At 44.4% G+C, this 15,553-nt stretch overlaps 2 protein-coding genes across 2 annotated transcripts in view; one reads left to right on the forward strand and one right to left on the reverse strand.

The window, feature by feature from the left end:
- ENO1 (enolase 1) overlaps window positions 1-15,553 on the reverse strand; it is a 100,376-nt gene that overhangs the window by 20,483 nt on the left and 64,340 nt on the right. The window lies entirely within an intron of this gene.
- Window positions 6,212-14,526, forward strand: CA6 (carbonic anhydrase 6). The gene is made up of 8 exons (XM_051637674.1): window positions 6,212-6,366; window positions 9,639-9,787; window positions 10,190-10,285; window positions 10,623-10,689; window positions 11,281-11,438; window positions 12,598-12,721; window positions 13,213-13,311; window positions 13,817-14,526. The coding sequence occupies exons 1-8, from the start codon at window positions 6,345-6,347 to the stop codon at window positions 14,464-14,466; spliced, it is 1,365 nt and encodes a 454-aa protein (XP_051493634.1). The 5' UTR covers window positions 6,212-6,344; the 3' UTR covers window positions 14,467-14,526.

A 15,553-nucleotide genomic window follows, 5' to 3' on the forward strand; every position in this document is an offset into this window, starting at 1 on the left:
GTCACATTTCTTTGACTCCACCACTGCATCCTTTGCACCATAAATCCATGTTTGCACTCCCTTCCCTACCTTCCACATCTAGCAACAAAGTCCTCTGAGATTTTCAGAAAATCACTGGAGAAGCCTTTTCCTCTGACCAGGCCTCTGACAAAGCATCTCTTCCAAGCCAGCTCTGATGCTACTGCGTCCTCTCATATAGCTTTCCCCAACCTTGGGCTCTCTTGTTTTAGGAAAAAAAGAGCCCAAACCTTCGCTCAGGTGTAGCCTCTTCATCAAATGCTGCATGATCTGCACCTTTCTGATCATTTATCTCTTAGCAGCTACAGTGGCGGATGAAGGTCCTGCACCCTGGTCCCAGAGCAGGCTCTTCACCTCCCTAGAGAGCTTGTGGAGACCATGGAGAGTGGTTCTCCCTTCTCATGTGTACTTCTAGGGTCACTAATTCCTCTACCCTGCTGAGCTGTGTAGGGCTTAATAAATTACTGCTTGCACAGCCCTTTGAAGATGAGAAGAGCAACGGAAGGGCTCTGTTATTGTTACCATCTCTGAAGAGCTCTGTACTGAACCCAACTGTATTGTGTTTGGCCACTGGATGTCACAGCTGCTCAACACACAATGCAGCTCAAATAAGAAAGGAAAAGTGATTAGCCAGCAGTGGGCAACAGCCACACTTCCAGAGCCATTCTTTGTGCTGTGAAGTGTTTGTTTATTAATGAGCTCGAGGGCTCCTCCTGTGTTTATGCACAGCTAATATTGATTTTCAGAGAGCCTGAGCAGTATCAATGCTTCCTCTGCATCATGTAACACTGGGAGATTAGGAGTAAAATTAATATTTTTATGAAGAAAGGTGCAGATATGTATAAAATACTAGTAACACAGCATCTGAGAAGGCAGTCAGGTACTTGTACATGCTGACAAGCTGTCTTGTCACTGAATTATTCCTTCTTTATCCCATTACCATCCAGAGCCCTGCTATGATGAAAACATTGCTCCCAGGCTGGCTCTCAACAGCACTCCTTCAGTCCTCACGCTCAGGCCATGCTCCTGTGCACCTCACACTAAATGCAGAGGGAAGACTGACCTCCTCCTCCCTTCACACTATGTTTTTTTCAAGGTATAAAGTCACTTGCAGCTAAGCCTGTAGAGCAAACCTATATGGACATTACAAGAACTGTAATTACATTTCCTGGAAATGAAAATGAAGAGGGATTATTTGACTATGTTCTCCTTTTTTTTTTTTTTTTATAGCACCACACTGTCCTTTTCGCCACCTTGGGGAAATGGGGAGTGAAAAGCTGCTCATGCTTGTGGTGCATCGAGGTGATACCCCCCCCAGAAGTGGTGTGAACATTACAGAGGGAAACGTATTTTAAGCTAATTCAAGGGCTATAGCTATAAGTAAGAGTAATGGGCTGAAACTGAGCAAAAGGAAATGTAGGTTGACAATGAGCTGCAGGTAGCTAATGCTGAGGTCTGTTAGACCATGAAATGGAATTCACAGAGGAAACCTCTCTGCTTTAAAACAGGCAAAACCTGCTTTTAGGAACACTGCTGTAAACCTCCAGAGTCTGTCTCTGACTGCCTCAAAGCCTGTTTCTATCACAAAGCTTCAGTAGAATCAACAAATACATCTGAAATTCTGTCAGTGAAAGGTGAATTTAGCCAAACACATCAAAATAATGTATAAGAGCAAGGTGGCCTAAAGGGAGAAAGAAATTCTAGCTCTTTTCTACCTCTGACTTCTGTGATGTCTGTAGGTAGTTGAAAGCCAGGGGACCAAATGGGGAAGAAAAAAAGCATGGTCCAAATTTCAAAGAAGCAAGGGCCAGTTTTAGAAGGAAGATGTAAAAATGTTACAGGCATTGTTGAATAAAAGGATCTCATGTTCCCATCTGCACAGCTCTTTCCAGCTTTACTCATGGGTTTGTGCCCACCAGCACTAGCTGCTTTCTGTCTTTTCCTAAAACTTGTGTAGGTTCTGCATACTTTTATTCAACTAGCCTGACTTCTGCAGGGAGAGCTCTATTTAAAGAGGTCTTAGACTCACTTACAAAAACCTGAATAGCCTGATTGAAGGCAATCTGTCCATCTCACATCAAACAGCCTGCTCCTGGTCAAATGTTTGCTGGACTTGGGAGTGATGCAGCTATTACTGCAACCCCTGACGAAATTCCCGCTGATTCAGAGGGAGAGGAGTTAACCCTTTCCAGTTCTGGGTCAAAGGAGCACTGGGATATTGAGGCAGTTACTTCAATGCAATGGCAAGGTTTTAATGTGGCTACCAATGCTCAGAATGGAGCTGAAAGTAGGACTTGAGCTGAGCTTTAGGCCAGCAAGGACAGAGGGAATAGCCGGGGACAAGCAGGATTTAAAAGATGGCAAAGAGTCAGAGAAAACTGTAGAGATAAAAGCAAAGTGCATGGAAACCAATGATGGTTTAAATGATGGGATTAAAGGCTTGTTTCCTACTGTATTCAGGGTGGGAGGGGAGAGGCTCAAGCCTGTGTCTGTGTGAAAGTAACCTGCCTTTGTGAAGAAACAATGCCAGGAATATTCTTAGCTGAGATACAGGACATTGGATTTTCCCAGTGGCTAAATTTGGGTGCAGAAATTATTCCTGTTAGATTCACAATCTTCTTTACCTGTGAAACACCAGTTTGCTTCAAGCACAGTCCTGCTATGATATCTGGAGTTCCCAGGCACTAGATCCACACTTCTCTCCAGCAATTATACTGAGGTAGTAAAACAGATGACAAATAAAGACAAGCCTCAACCCAGCCAGGTTTAATACCATATGCACTAAAAAAAAGCTATAGCTCCAAAAACCAAGAAGCGACTGTTGACATGTGCAATACATGATGCAGAAGAACTCCTTCCATAGTATTCAGCTTGTAATTAGAAGCTTAATAATAAGATATATTTAAAGAGCTTAATTAACATTATTGTTCTGTCATAATGCCAGAACCAATTCATACTTAGTGCCCTTAGTAAATTCACTCCCCAGATTGCTGTGTCTCCCAGAGTAGCCACTAATTTGGGGGAAGCTAACTTGAGCACATCCCAGACCCACCAGAGATGTGGGGTTTGGATGTGCTGAGCACCCGCTGCTCCTGCTGATGCCAAGTGAAACATCACAATTTTAGCATATTGCAAAAGGTCCATTAAAAATTAATTCACTGTCATCTCCAGTTTCCAGGCATCAGTACACTCCTAAATTGGCTTTATTTCAAATCCTTAGTGCAGACTGGGCTAGCTGGTCGATAAAGCAAAGGCAAGAGAAACAGCTTGTCCCTAAATTACACCCATTTAAACACCTGGTGTGCATGGGCAGGCAGGGTGACAGGAGGGATGCTTTGGTGAAGAGGTGACCTCCTGTTCTTGATTCTTCTTCACACCCTCATGTGCTGCTGTGTGGAATTCTGAAGTGTAAACAGGTATAAACCCCCCAAATTTCTCCCTCAGCTATTTTCAAAGCCTATTTACCCAACTGGATACACAAGGATTATGAAGAGCATGGCAGGGCATGTTTGATTAGTTTAGTCCTTACACAGTTCATTGCAACTGCCAGAATAAATTACTTCTTTTGGGGACAGAGGAGGGAAAAATACACATTTGCTTAATCAACTCACCATTACAGCAGTTCCCAAAGATTAAATATGCACTGCACAAACCAGCAAACCAGGAAAGGCCTTTTAATGTTAGCAATTCACTTGTAAAGAATACAATTTTGAATAAAACACCTGCTTCTGTTCTTTAGTCTAATCCTAGAAACCTGAGTTCACATGAAATTAACTCACCTATGGCTCTTATTGTTGAATTGCTGTTATTCCATACCTTGTTGCTGAACATAACCACTGCAAATATTATTGCAAGTGACAGGGACATTGCAGACAGGAGTGCTGAGATTTCAGTGAGCTGAGCTGTCTTGCCACATTAATATTGCTGCCTGTCCCCTAAAATCCACAGCCAAGTTGTGCTGCATTTGGTGGAAGCCCCCCTTGGTTCTGACTGCAGAGCCAGCGAGAGATGTGGATCACAGCTGCCTTGTTCCCCCCCCTCCTGGTGCACCTGAGCTGCTCTCACCTAGTGCACTGGACATACAAAGGTAATGAAAAAACAGGCTGGTTTGGGATTTCTACTGCTTGCTAAAGATGTTCCCATCCTTTTTGTACTGCAGAAACAGCACTGTTTGAATCTCTTTCCATTAGTGCAAGAACTCCACAGAGCAGCTAATTTATTCCACTTTATTGATGCCTATGTCTTAAAAACCATCCTCTGCAATGTCACCCCGCTTTGCTCCTTTGTGTGGGTAGGACACATTGTCAGAGTTGGCAGACCAATGCAGTTTAAACAATGGGGGAAATCTTTACAATCTGTTAGAATAAAAGCTGCCCTTTGGATAATCCTGGAAGGAAAAGCTTTAAATACTGTCTGCTAATTACTTTATTGTCATATCCCATGCAGTACAAATCACTAAGAAGTGCTTATTTACATATTTTGTGACATTTTATCTGATTTTTGTTTCAGAGTTTGTTTTTTTTATTTTGCAGAGTTCATTTCAATAAAAAGTAATCCTTTTATAATAATTTGTGGGCTGGGAATCAAGCTAAAACAAAGGATATTGTTGAATAAATGCAATATTGCAGTTAGAACTCTCAGTTGTTTGCAGAAGTTCTCTCTGGATTTTCTTTTGACCAGGCTGTCTGCATTTCCTAAGCCCCCCATATTTAATCAATGTCAGGAAACAAATACCTGCACACTGACCTTGCTTAAATGAAATAAAAAGAAAAGAATTAGCAAATAGTAACAAATCCTTAGGTGTATATGTAAGTATAATCATTTGAAAATTAGGAAGATGATGAAGTAGCTATGAACTATTTTCTTGTTACCACAATCACCTCTCCTTCCAAACCTTCTCTACAGGATTTGAAACTGGGGAGTTCAACAGTCACATTATGATTATTCCTTAGCTTTAGTTCTGTCTCAGACAGACACAACTCTGATATTGCTCAATATATTGCAGTTCCGGGGTCAAGACACAGAGGTTTCCTTATTGATTGTCAGTCACAGCTATGACAAAAGATGGCATAAAAATTTCTACTTATCCTTAAGGTACTAAATACAGCCCTATGGAGAGGGCAAATAGCCTTGAAGGGTTCAAGCCTTTGTTAAGAGTTTCAGCAGCACCCAGACCTCTGCAGGAAAGATTCAAACTAGGGCTAAGAGGCTTAGAGACATCGGGAAAAGGATAGAACCCAGGATACCAGCTCTCCTACACATTTGCTTCTTTTATAGGTGGCTCCTTTTGTATTAAATACTTGCAGAGATTATATGCACATGCAGGTGAAACTGGGGCCTTTAGTTCTTTGTCCCAGGTTTGTGTCTGAGCTGGTGACACTGAGCAGGAAATGGAGCTGGTATTAACCCTTAGCATGAGCTCTATGGGCTATTAGATCTGGGGACTGAAGTGGCATCAAGAGCTCAGAGCAGTCAACTGAGTACTGAAATTGGGATGACCAGGTCCCATTCCTGTTCCTATTCTCTCTCACAAAAGCAGTGAATCACTTCTTCATTATTTTTTGTGTGCAAAAAGGCAGGACTAGGAAGAAGTATAGCACTGTGCTCAGAAGAGGGGTGGGTTTTGTTAATAAGAACACACTTAGGACACCAGTACCACCCCAGACCACTTCTACTCCAGAAAATGTACAAAAAGGTCCATTTATTTAAAACATTACACTCCTATTCTTCTTTTCCCAGCTCTCTCCTTAGTTAAAAATAGCAAATTGGCTTCCAGTTCCTGATGCTAAGCAGAGATTTCCCACCTATTGCCCTGATCCCATTCACTCAGGAGAATCTGATTCCACACCTTTGGCAGTTGAGAGCTATTTAAATCCCCTTTCTATATAAACACTGCTGCTCTTCAGTGGAGGCTCAGTCTCCAGCCATCAGGAAGCTATTACTGCAATGCAGGTTTCTTATTTTGCAGCACAGTTGTCCTGCAGACAGAATAATGTGTATTTTCACACTAGGGAAGGCAGAGAAGCCTTTTATTGCTGCAGCTCCTGGTGTTATAACAACTAGATTGACATGCCCTGCTGGCAAATGGGGAGGCTTTTCTGAGTCCTGAGCTAACAGCAGTTTTCACCGTGTCCTGATAACCTGGTTGGCTTCTTCTCCACACAGAAGGAGAGCTGGATGAAGAGCACTGGGGAGAACACTTTCCAGGATGTGCTGGCAAGCACCAATCTCCAATTGACATCCAGAAGAAAAAAGTGAGGTACAACCCCCAGCTGCTGCAGTTGGAGCTGAGTGGTTATGATGGGCCTTTGCAGGGGGATTTCACGATGACCAATAATGGCCACTCTGGTAAGACTGAGGAGATCCTTCTCATTACCTGCCTAAAAAGAGGAGAGGGTAGAGAAGTCATTGTTGCAAGGAGCAGCCTGAAATGGAATTCGGGGCATAGAGCTCCAAGACTTTGTTTGGTCCTGCAGCAGCTCTAGCTGGCAGGCACATTTTTATCAGAATAGCTCCTATGAGTTCAGGTATGTATTTTCCCAGCACACACGATGTGGGCACAGCTCCTGTGTGTCCATCTCAAGCATTTTGCCATGGCTAGAACACGATCCACCTTTTGTGGCCAGCAAGTGACACTAGGGTGAAATACAGTGGAATGAGCCAGCATTGCTGGAGGGGTGGGAAGTTTTTTCTTCCCTGGCTGAGCAGATATCCCGGGAGGATGTCAAGCTCGTGACAGTGCAGGAACAGATGATTCATTTTAGCTGATTGAAATGCTCATCATAGATCATGTCCTTTCTTTTTTTGAAATCACCTTACTTTGGCATCTTCATTCCGTTCTCCTAGTTTTGCTCTTTTCCCCAATCACACAGGAAAGCTCTCCAGAAACACACACATAAACCAGAGAAATAAAAGGCAGTTAGGTTTCTGCAAAATCCTTCTCTGTTAGATGAAAAAAGGGATAAAAAGCAACTACAGAATTGTAAATTGACCCTTTATTTGGGTGAACTACTAGACTGCAGGACTGTAATAGTGAGTGGTGTTTGGGGCATACTGACTCCTCTCTGCACTCAGAAAATGCTTCCTTTGCCCCTGTGCAATAACAAGACCTGTAAGTGATAGGAAAACAGTCCAGCAGCACATTTGCATCCTAGGTTTGTTTAGACGTAGGTTACACAAAGTACAAGACAGAAGAGAATCCCTCCCTTACAGCCAGAGTACTGGTATTTCAGATCTCAGGAAGGGAAGCTGAAGCACAGCATTGGTTAAAAGCCTTGCCTTTGGCCACACAGTCTTAGGGCATGGTTTGTAATTTAGGAGGCCCTGGATTCCCCTGCTGCAGTCTGTAATTCACTGTCTAAATAATTAATCAGCTGGCATTGTTGGGATAATGCTTTGGGACTACAGATGAGCAACGAATTTTCTGATAGCTGCAGTAGGGAGGGAACGAATATTTTTTGAAAGGTATTTGGAACATAAAGCTGGTAGCTCTTTAATCCCTCACAACAGACCTTTCTTCCTTTCTGTAACAGAAAGAGAGAAAGAAGTAGGGAATGAGAGCAAGGAAATAAAGTGATTAAAGACTTACTGGTTTCAGAGAAAGACTGTTATGATTGTATTTCTAAAAATCAAGATGAATAAGCACTCCCATTTGTGACCCACACAAGCTCAACATTCAGCTAGAAGCTGTCACAACAGCATTGCTACTCTGACTGCCTACAGATTAATTCCTGCAGGTTTAGCTTTCAGATCTCTGACTGCACGTGTGCATTTTCTTATTCTTTTGTTAACATCAAAACAATGATTTTTCTGATGCAGGGCATTTTCGTAAAGCACAAAGGCAAATGATTCTCCTTATTCACAGCTCCCCTGCACTCAGGCTGGGTTTTTCCTACTGGCTTCAGTGCAATGGTAGTAAAATCTTTAAAGGAAAAATATTTCATCAGGGCACATCAGACAACATTTAGCACATCATAAAGGAACAGGAGATGGATTTATCATCAGGACACTTCTTACAGGCTCTCAGGAGCTGAAGACAAAGTGTCTCACCCAAGAAATCAGCTACATTTTCTAGAGTTGTATAATTACTAGGCTAAATCCCACCTGATAAAGCCTATTTGCAGTAGTGCAGAGTGTCTGCACTAGGAATTTGCACCTACCTCAGCTGTGCAGACACAGATAACCTGTGGTTAATGAAGCCCTTTTGTATTTGCCATTTTTTTAAATGGTATTGGTCCTCTAAAGGGTACCAAGGACACGCAGCCCTGGAAGACTGAAATATCATCCAGGCAGTGTGTGTGCAGCTCCCACCAGTTGCAGATTTTTCTTAGAACTGGGACCTTAAGTGTGGCCCTCATTAACTCAGCCTCCTCAGGGGCCAGAGATGGGAAACTCAGCTGGCTGCATGTGCTCTGCACAGCCATTTCAGTAATGGACAAGAGTCCAAACTGCAGAGCAGCAATGTGCAGTTGCACTCAGATCCACACTGAGCCCAGCTGATTTCCCACTGCCTAGCAAAACCAGAGCTGAGCAGGAGCAAGGCACTTCCAGCTCAGAGCAGTCAGACTTGACACACACACTACACAGGTGAGAAAGCCAACAGGGTTGTTACCTACTTTCATGCTTTCAGCAAAGTATGTGCATAAAATATCTTACAGAAGACTTCAGCTTCCCCTAACTCAGAACACAATTCTCTGGCTGTGTTTTGCAGAAAGTAGAAACCATAGTGAGGTACCTGAGTTAAATAACCTCAATTATGGAAGGCAAGCAGAAGGGATCTTAGGGAATGGTAGATTACCTACCATGGTAGATGGGTTTTTTCCCTCACACTAGACTCACTTCCATCTTGTCTGTCTCTAAACGGTTTACAAACAAAAGAATGTCCTCACAAGCCCAAATTATTTTGCAGTGATAGTTGCTATTTTTTATAACATGCTCTGGGCTTTCATTGGGATGAGGTAATTCTCCATTTTCACTCCTAGGTTTGGCATATTTATTATCGTAATATATGATTTGTGGCAGTACATCAGCAGGAAGACAAATGTCTCAGAGTCTCTTTGTGAGTGCTCCTTGGCAAGGAGAAGCAGAGCCTCCCTCTACAAATCCTTCAAGCATTAACCCAGCCTTTCCAAACTTGCAGGGATCTGGCCCAGTAGGCCTGTTCCTAGAAGATGCAGAGTCCAGAATACTGGAAATTATGATGACAGGTCAGATGAGGCCAGTCTCTTTGTTGATTTCTATCTCCCTTTTTGCCCTTGAAAACAGAGTAGTTAAATTTGTGCAGAGCTCTGCAAGATGTGATGTACTGTGCAAGAGATGAGCATTAAAGCACTTTTATCAGTGCTCAGATGGAGAAAAGGTCTGCAGACACAACTAGTGCCCAGTCCTCTCTGTGCCTGGTGTGGTCTTTGTGGTGCACGAGCCTGAGGTTGGGAAAGCTTTTAAGAACTCCTAGCTTTAAACTTCAGTGGTTTTCCTTATATCCTGGAGTTAGTTCCCTGAACATGACTGTGACAGCTTATTTCAGAGGATGTTCCTGGCAGAAAGCACTAGGCACTCTAAGTGTAACTACAAGAATGGGCATGGCTGCACCCATTGCTGTCTCCAATCCTGTTTTTCAGTTCAGATTGATTTGCCACCCACCATGCACATCTCCAGAGGGCTCCCAGGCCTCTACACAGCTGTACAGATGCATCTGCACTGGGGGGGCCTGGACCTGGAGACCAGCGGCTCTGAACACACCATAGATGGGATGAGATACTTCGCAGAGGTACTTGGGAAGGGACGGGGCTGGAGGGAGGGGGCGCTGCAAGCCTGGTAGTGGGGCAATGGGAACCTGGAGCCCACAAAACCTGCAGGAATCAATGCAGAGGCAAGTGGGAGAAACAGGGTGAAGCAGGTATCTGGTACGATTCAAGGACTGAGCCTGATGGTGCTGGCACAGAAGAGTAAGAAAAGCCATTGCAATAGCACTACTACTTTCAAAGATGGAGTTATTACTCCACATTCATCACAAATCTATTAAACTAAAGGTCTGTTTGGCTGTGCTGAGAGGCATAGGCAGCAGGAATTGGGATGGGAACTCCCCCTTCAGTCTGGATTAGGTCCTTTAAAGCCTGGGGAAAGCCATTTATCACTTCTTGCTAAATGACCCCATCTCTCTTTTTGACAGCTGCACATTGTCCACTACAACGCAGCTGACTACTCAAGCTTTGAAGAAGCCAAAGACAAACCCAATGGATTGGCTGTGCTTGCCTTCCTGTATGTGGTAGGTTTGGCATCCAGGCCTCTCTGTGATCCCTGTTTATACTATAATCCCTGCTGTACATCAAGGCTTTATTTTAATTTTCCAATGGAAACACTTGATTTTGTGTGGATTTAGAAGTAGTGAAAAAAGATCCTTATAATTCACTATTCCACCCCAGATCCCTGTGTACATACCTTATCATGCCTAGGATTGTCCAGCCTATCAAGAGATCTGAGATAGTATTTGTCCTCTTTGTCTCTGAATTAATCAATTATTCCCCCAAGCTGATCAGTAGTATAGAAGGACAGGCCACGGGCAGGTCACTAACCTTGTGTTCCAACTTCTGTGCTGTGTTTAGGATGGACACTTCGAGAATACCTACTACAGTGAATTCATTTCCAAACTGGCAAAAATCAGGTTTGCAGGTAAGACCTGGAAATACCTTTCTCCATCCTTGATAGACTCCAAGCTTGTATGTGTGTACTAAGGCTGGGGACAGACATTTTGCTGCTGCTTTGCTTGCAGCTATATGGCCAAGCATCCTCACCCATGCAGGATGTCTCCATCCTCAGCCTTCAGGCCAAACTTCCCCACACAGCTCTAACAGCAGCCCCACTCAGCAGGGTGGTGTGGAAGATGCTCAAAGCAGCAATAAAGATACTCCTGGTGGTCTATGCAGGGCGCTGCAGCACCAACAAATCACCTCCTACAGTCCTGCAGTCTGTAGGCCCCAAGAGCAGGTGCTCTGCTGCACTAACACTCTGCTTCCTGGGAGGACTAACAGCCACTGGCAGAGCACAGAGATGCAGTTGCCCATCATCTCCAGGACCCCAGGGACCTCTGAATGACAAACTTTAAATCCACTGAAAAGACCATTCACTTCCCTCCACCTATGCTTCCCAAAGGTTTAATATACCAGTGCTCTGGGCAAAGTGATCTATCAGTTCTAACACTGCACTCACCTTTCTCTTTTTTCCCCATTAATAATTAATATTACCTCTCTGCTTTCTTCTGAGGTCAATCAACAAAGCTCAGTTCCCTGGATGTCCAAGCCATGCTGCCAGAAAACATCTCCCACTTCTACAGGTACCAGGGCTCACTAACAACCCCACCTTGCTCTGAGAGTGTTATCTGGACCATCTTTCATTCTCCAATTGTCCTGTCACACACACAGGTAAGTGGCAGCTTTTCACTAGACAGAGCAGCTTCTCTTTTCTCCACACTTCACCTTTCCACCCAAGTTCCTTTTCTGTCCTCCAGTGATTTTGGGCGCAGCCTGACAGAGGAGGTAACAGGGCATTTCGGATAGATTCCCAAGCCACTGGAATGACAGGTGGCTGTAATGACACCGTGATGCTCCATCCCAGCAAGGGTCAGTTTCTGTAAAGCAGCACTTGACCTGAGGTCTGGTGAGCAATAACAAAGCTCTCTGCTCAGTTGAGCTCAACCGTACTGATGTGCTATGAAAGAGACCAGTCAGAATCAACAAGGCAAAAACTACTGCAGGAGAGTCCATAAAACAACCCCCCATAAGAGCCATTAATAACACTACAGTAATTATAGAACAATTGGCACATTTTTAGAATATTTTGGGTGTGTTTTTTTCTCTTGTCTGTGCTTACACTGTGTGGCCAAGAGGATCATTTCAGCAGTGGCCTGTTGTGAGTTTTGGTTGTGTGACAGGAGAGGGCTTGTCCAGGCTCTGGCAGAGGTATTAGAGGACCTTGCTGAGGGCACAGGAGCACAGGACAGAAACCCCACTTGTCCCAGCAGTTCAAAGTCACCACATGGCAGGATCCCCTTTTCCCCCTTCTGTCTGCCTTGTCAGAACAAAGGTTTTAGCAGGGGGAAAAAGTAACAGAAATAAAATAAATTTACTGCTAAGTCTTGGAGAGTGGTTCACCTTCCTTAATGAAAAAGGAGCAGTAGAAACATTTTCTTCTAGGAGAAGAACAATATAAAGTGGATTCTGTGGTAGTGGAGGATGACAATGTGTTCTCATTTGAAAAAGAAATAGTCTTTCCTCTAGGAGGGAGGCTAGTAAGCACTTGTGAGGAAGCAGTATGATACAGAAGAGCAGCAAAATCTCCACCCATGCATAACGATCAGGCAGGTGTTAACATTTCCTTCAGGCAAAATATCTTTATCATGAATTAGCTGATAAGAGCTCTCATGTTCTGTTCCCTTCCCTTGCTAATTACTCAGCAAGAGACCCGGTGGGCTCCTCCATTACAAATTGCCAGCTTTAATCCCGAGCTGCAGGATCTGCACTGCACTTCCAGGCAAAACTGTTGTCCCTGTTGCCCTCCATCACAAACCTGCTTTGCTCCCAGATCAGCCTGCTGGAGAACACCTTGCTGGACGGGCAGAACAGGACCCTGCGCAACGACTACCGGCACGCCCAGCCCCTCAACGGGAGGGTGGTGGAATCCTCCTTCCAAGCCAAACCCACCCAAGGTAAAGGCAGTCAGGACTCAGGCTTACCGCCAGGAGGAGCAAGAAAACTAAGTGGAAGGAGTTAAGTTGCAAATTGCTTAAGTTAAGCATGGTGGAGATCACCTTTCCTAGGAGTAGCAGTGTCCCTGCACAGCAGAGGGAGGTGGCCCATGTGCCTCTTTGCCCCCTGCCAACACATCTTGCTCTAACACTGCAGTGGTGGCTGTGGGTTGCATGCCAGTCCCTTGTTTGGACTGCAGTCTTGTCACACAGATCTCCCAAGATCAGTGGTGCTCCATGGGACCACCAAGAATACAAGGTTCAGGTCTGTCTGCACCCATGTGGGTGAAGTGCACTAACCGTTGCAGAAACAGCTCTGGCACAGCTGGCTACAGAGGTGAGATGCTGATTTTCAAACAAAGGTATCCCCCAAACATTCTACAAACTAGAAAGCAGAAAATCTATCGTGCAAGTTCTGCCCTTTTGTAAATTCAGCTGTCTGATTGCTCTAGAACAATGCTATCCAGAGGAATTCAGCATCAGACTGAAACAAATCCAGATGCAGCTCCAAGACATGAAGAGGGAGTTGCTGAATGGAGTGAGCCACATAGGTAAGAAACACACATCTATTCTTCAATTCAGCTTACCTTTCAAGGATGAAGAGCCCATGTCCTGCTGTCCTTTATGGCCTAAATCATTAACAGGCTTGGTACCAATATGTGCAGATAGAATTTTGTCCCATGTCTAGATCTGCCAGTGGAAATTCTTCAACTACAGCATCATTAAAGCTAGCCCTAATCTGGCTACTCTCACAGCAAGTGCAGCTTTCTCCTGCAACATATAAACACATTTTTACAAACACTGAGAGATTTAAGTTCACAGCTTCCCTAGGTTAAATAATAATTACCTCTATTTACACAAGTTGAGACAAGAGGAAGAGGGGGAAAAGTGTTTTCCTAAAGAGACAGGTGAAGGAGCTAAGCTTTTCATCATCTCAAGCCCTTTCCCTGCTTGTCCCCTACCAGGAACTGCAGCTCCAAACAGCTAAGGCTGCCAAAGCCCTGCCAGTTCCTATGGGTGTATTCTTCAGGATTTGGGCTGAATTTTTAAGCACAGCAGGAAATGTAACAGCTGGCCTTTTGGTTCTTTCAGGCATGACATCCAGCACTTTTCCCGCCTTCTACTTCCCTGTGGAAAACATTGAGAGTTTTGTGAATGTTCATCCCCTCCATAGTATGTCTCTCCAAGCCTTCACTTTATGTTTCTGGACAAAGGCCCAGAGTGCTGGCAGTCAGACTGTTCTTTCCTACTCCACACAGGAGAGGGATAATGAGCTAGTGCTGACCGTGGGCTCAGATGTGGGATTGTGGATAGGAGGCCATTTCATCAGCTTCCCCCTGTATCACATAGCACAAGGTTGGCTTCATCACTGCATGGCATGGGCCTCCCAGTCTGGAATGGCAAATTTATGGCTCAATGGAGCAGCTGGTAAAGCAAAGAGTATCCAGAAGGGGTATGTGAGCCAGGCTGGAGGGACACTTGTCCTTGGGAAAGATAGAGACACTCTTCTTGGGACGTTCTCCAATGGTTTTGCAGGGTGGATGACTCAGGTGAACCTGTGGAGCCACGTTCTCAGTCCTGAAGACATTCGGGCACTTGCACTGTGCAAACCAGGACAACTGAAGGGAGATATCATATCATGGGGAGAAACCTCCATGACACTCTTGGGAGGGGTGGTTCTGGGGTCTGACACCAGCTGTCAGTGATGCCCACCTTATTTTTTGGGGTTTTTTAATTAATTTTTTTAACATATTTTTTTTAGGACAGTAGGATCCAAACTGCTTGCTGGGAAAGCAGAAAGAAACTTGGATTATTTGCTTATTCCTTCTGCTTTGTGCAGGCTCACTGTGCATCTGCCAGTGCTCTAGGTTGTTTGTTCAAGTAGGTACATGGGAGAAAAGCCTTCATCCATGGGAGAGAGGCAAAGAACAGAGCAGAACTTGGCACAGTCCAACATCTTGGATTGGCACATCCCTCCCAAGAGTTTGACTTAAGTCCCTACACACAAACTTCCTACATGTCAAAGAGCTCTCGCATCCTTCACTGAGTCTCAGTTCCTCACCATCACCCCCTGGCATGTGTCCTTCCTCCCAATTTCTCACCAGCAATCACCACCCTTCCCCTGCAGGCCTATCACACAGCAAAGGACAGGTAAAGCCCTTGCAGGACAGTGTGGTCCTATGCCATCACTGTGCTTTGATCAGTGCCACTGGGCATGGGAACAGCTGCTTTTCCAACATGTAGACATCACAAGTTTCAGGGCAGGTAGAGAACTCATAAGGTTAATCAGGTGAAAGACTATCTCCATCAACAACACAAAATCCATTGCAGCCTGTTCAAGATTTCTGCTTTTTTCAGAAGAGGGCAGCAGCCCCACATAACTATTAATGAAATTGCCTTTCCCCATGTTAAAATACGCCATAATTAACCCCCAAACCTCTTCAACTAATAAATACTTTAAGAAATACTCAATTTTTATCAGTGTGCACTTTACTTTCTTCGGTCAGCACTAGTCCCTCAGACTCAGAGCTCTTCCAAACCAATTTAGCCATCCGTTTGAATGTTGCCCTTAGGGGACACAACCAGAAACCAGCAGAAGGACCAACCTCTAAACCATATGAAGTTTTTTTCAAGTGATTTCCAGTACCTGAGAGCTGAGTTATTTCAAAAACTAAGCTTAAGCAACTCAAAGTGAGAAGCTGAAGACAAATTTGGACATGTTTGCAAACACAGGCTCCAACCTGTAGCCCACTGCACAGGAATCTACCTGAATTTGACTCCTGGGAAGCATCG

This window comes from Apus apus, chromosome 20 (assembly GCF_020740795.1).
Source record: "Apus apus isolate bApuApu2 chromosome 20, bApuApu2.pri.cur, whole genome shotgun sequence".
NCBI lineage: Eukaryota > Metazoa > Chordata > Aves > Apodiformes > Apodidae > Apus > Apus apus.

Excerpts from the sequence above, each read along its gene's own strand:
- CA6 (XM_051637674.1), top strand. The coding sequence starts at position 6,345 with ATGACCAATAATGGCCACTCTG. Across the intron at positions 6,367-9,638 it reads GACCAATAATGGCCACTCTG|TTCAGATTGATTTGCCACCC; the intron begins GTAAGACTGAGG and ends CCTGTTTTTCAG. Across the intron at positions 12,722-13,212 it reads CCAAGCCAAACCCACCCAAG|AACAATGCTATCCAGAGGAA; the intron begins GTAAAGGCAGTC and ends TGATTGCTCTAG.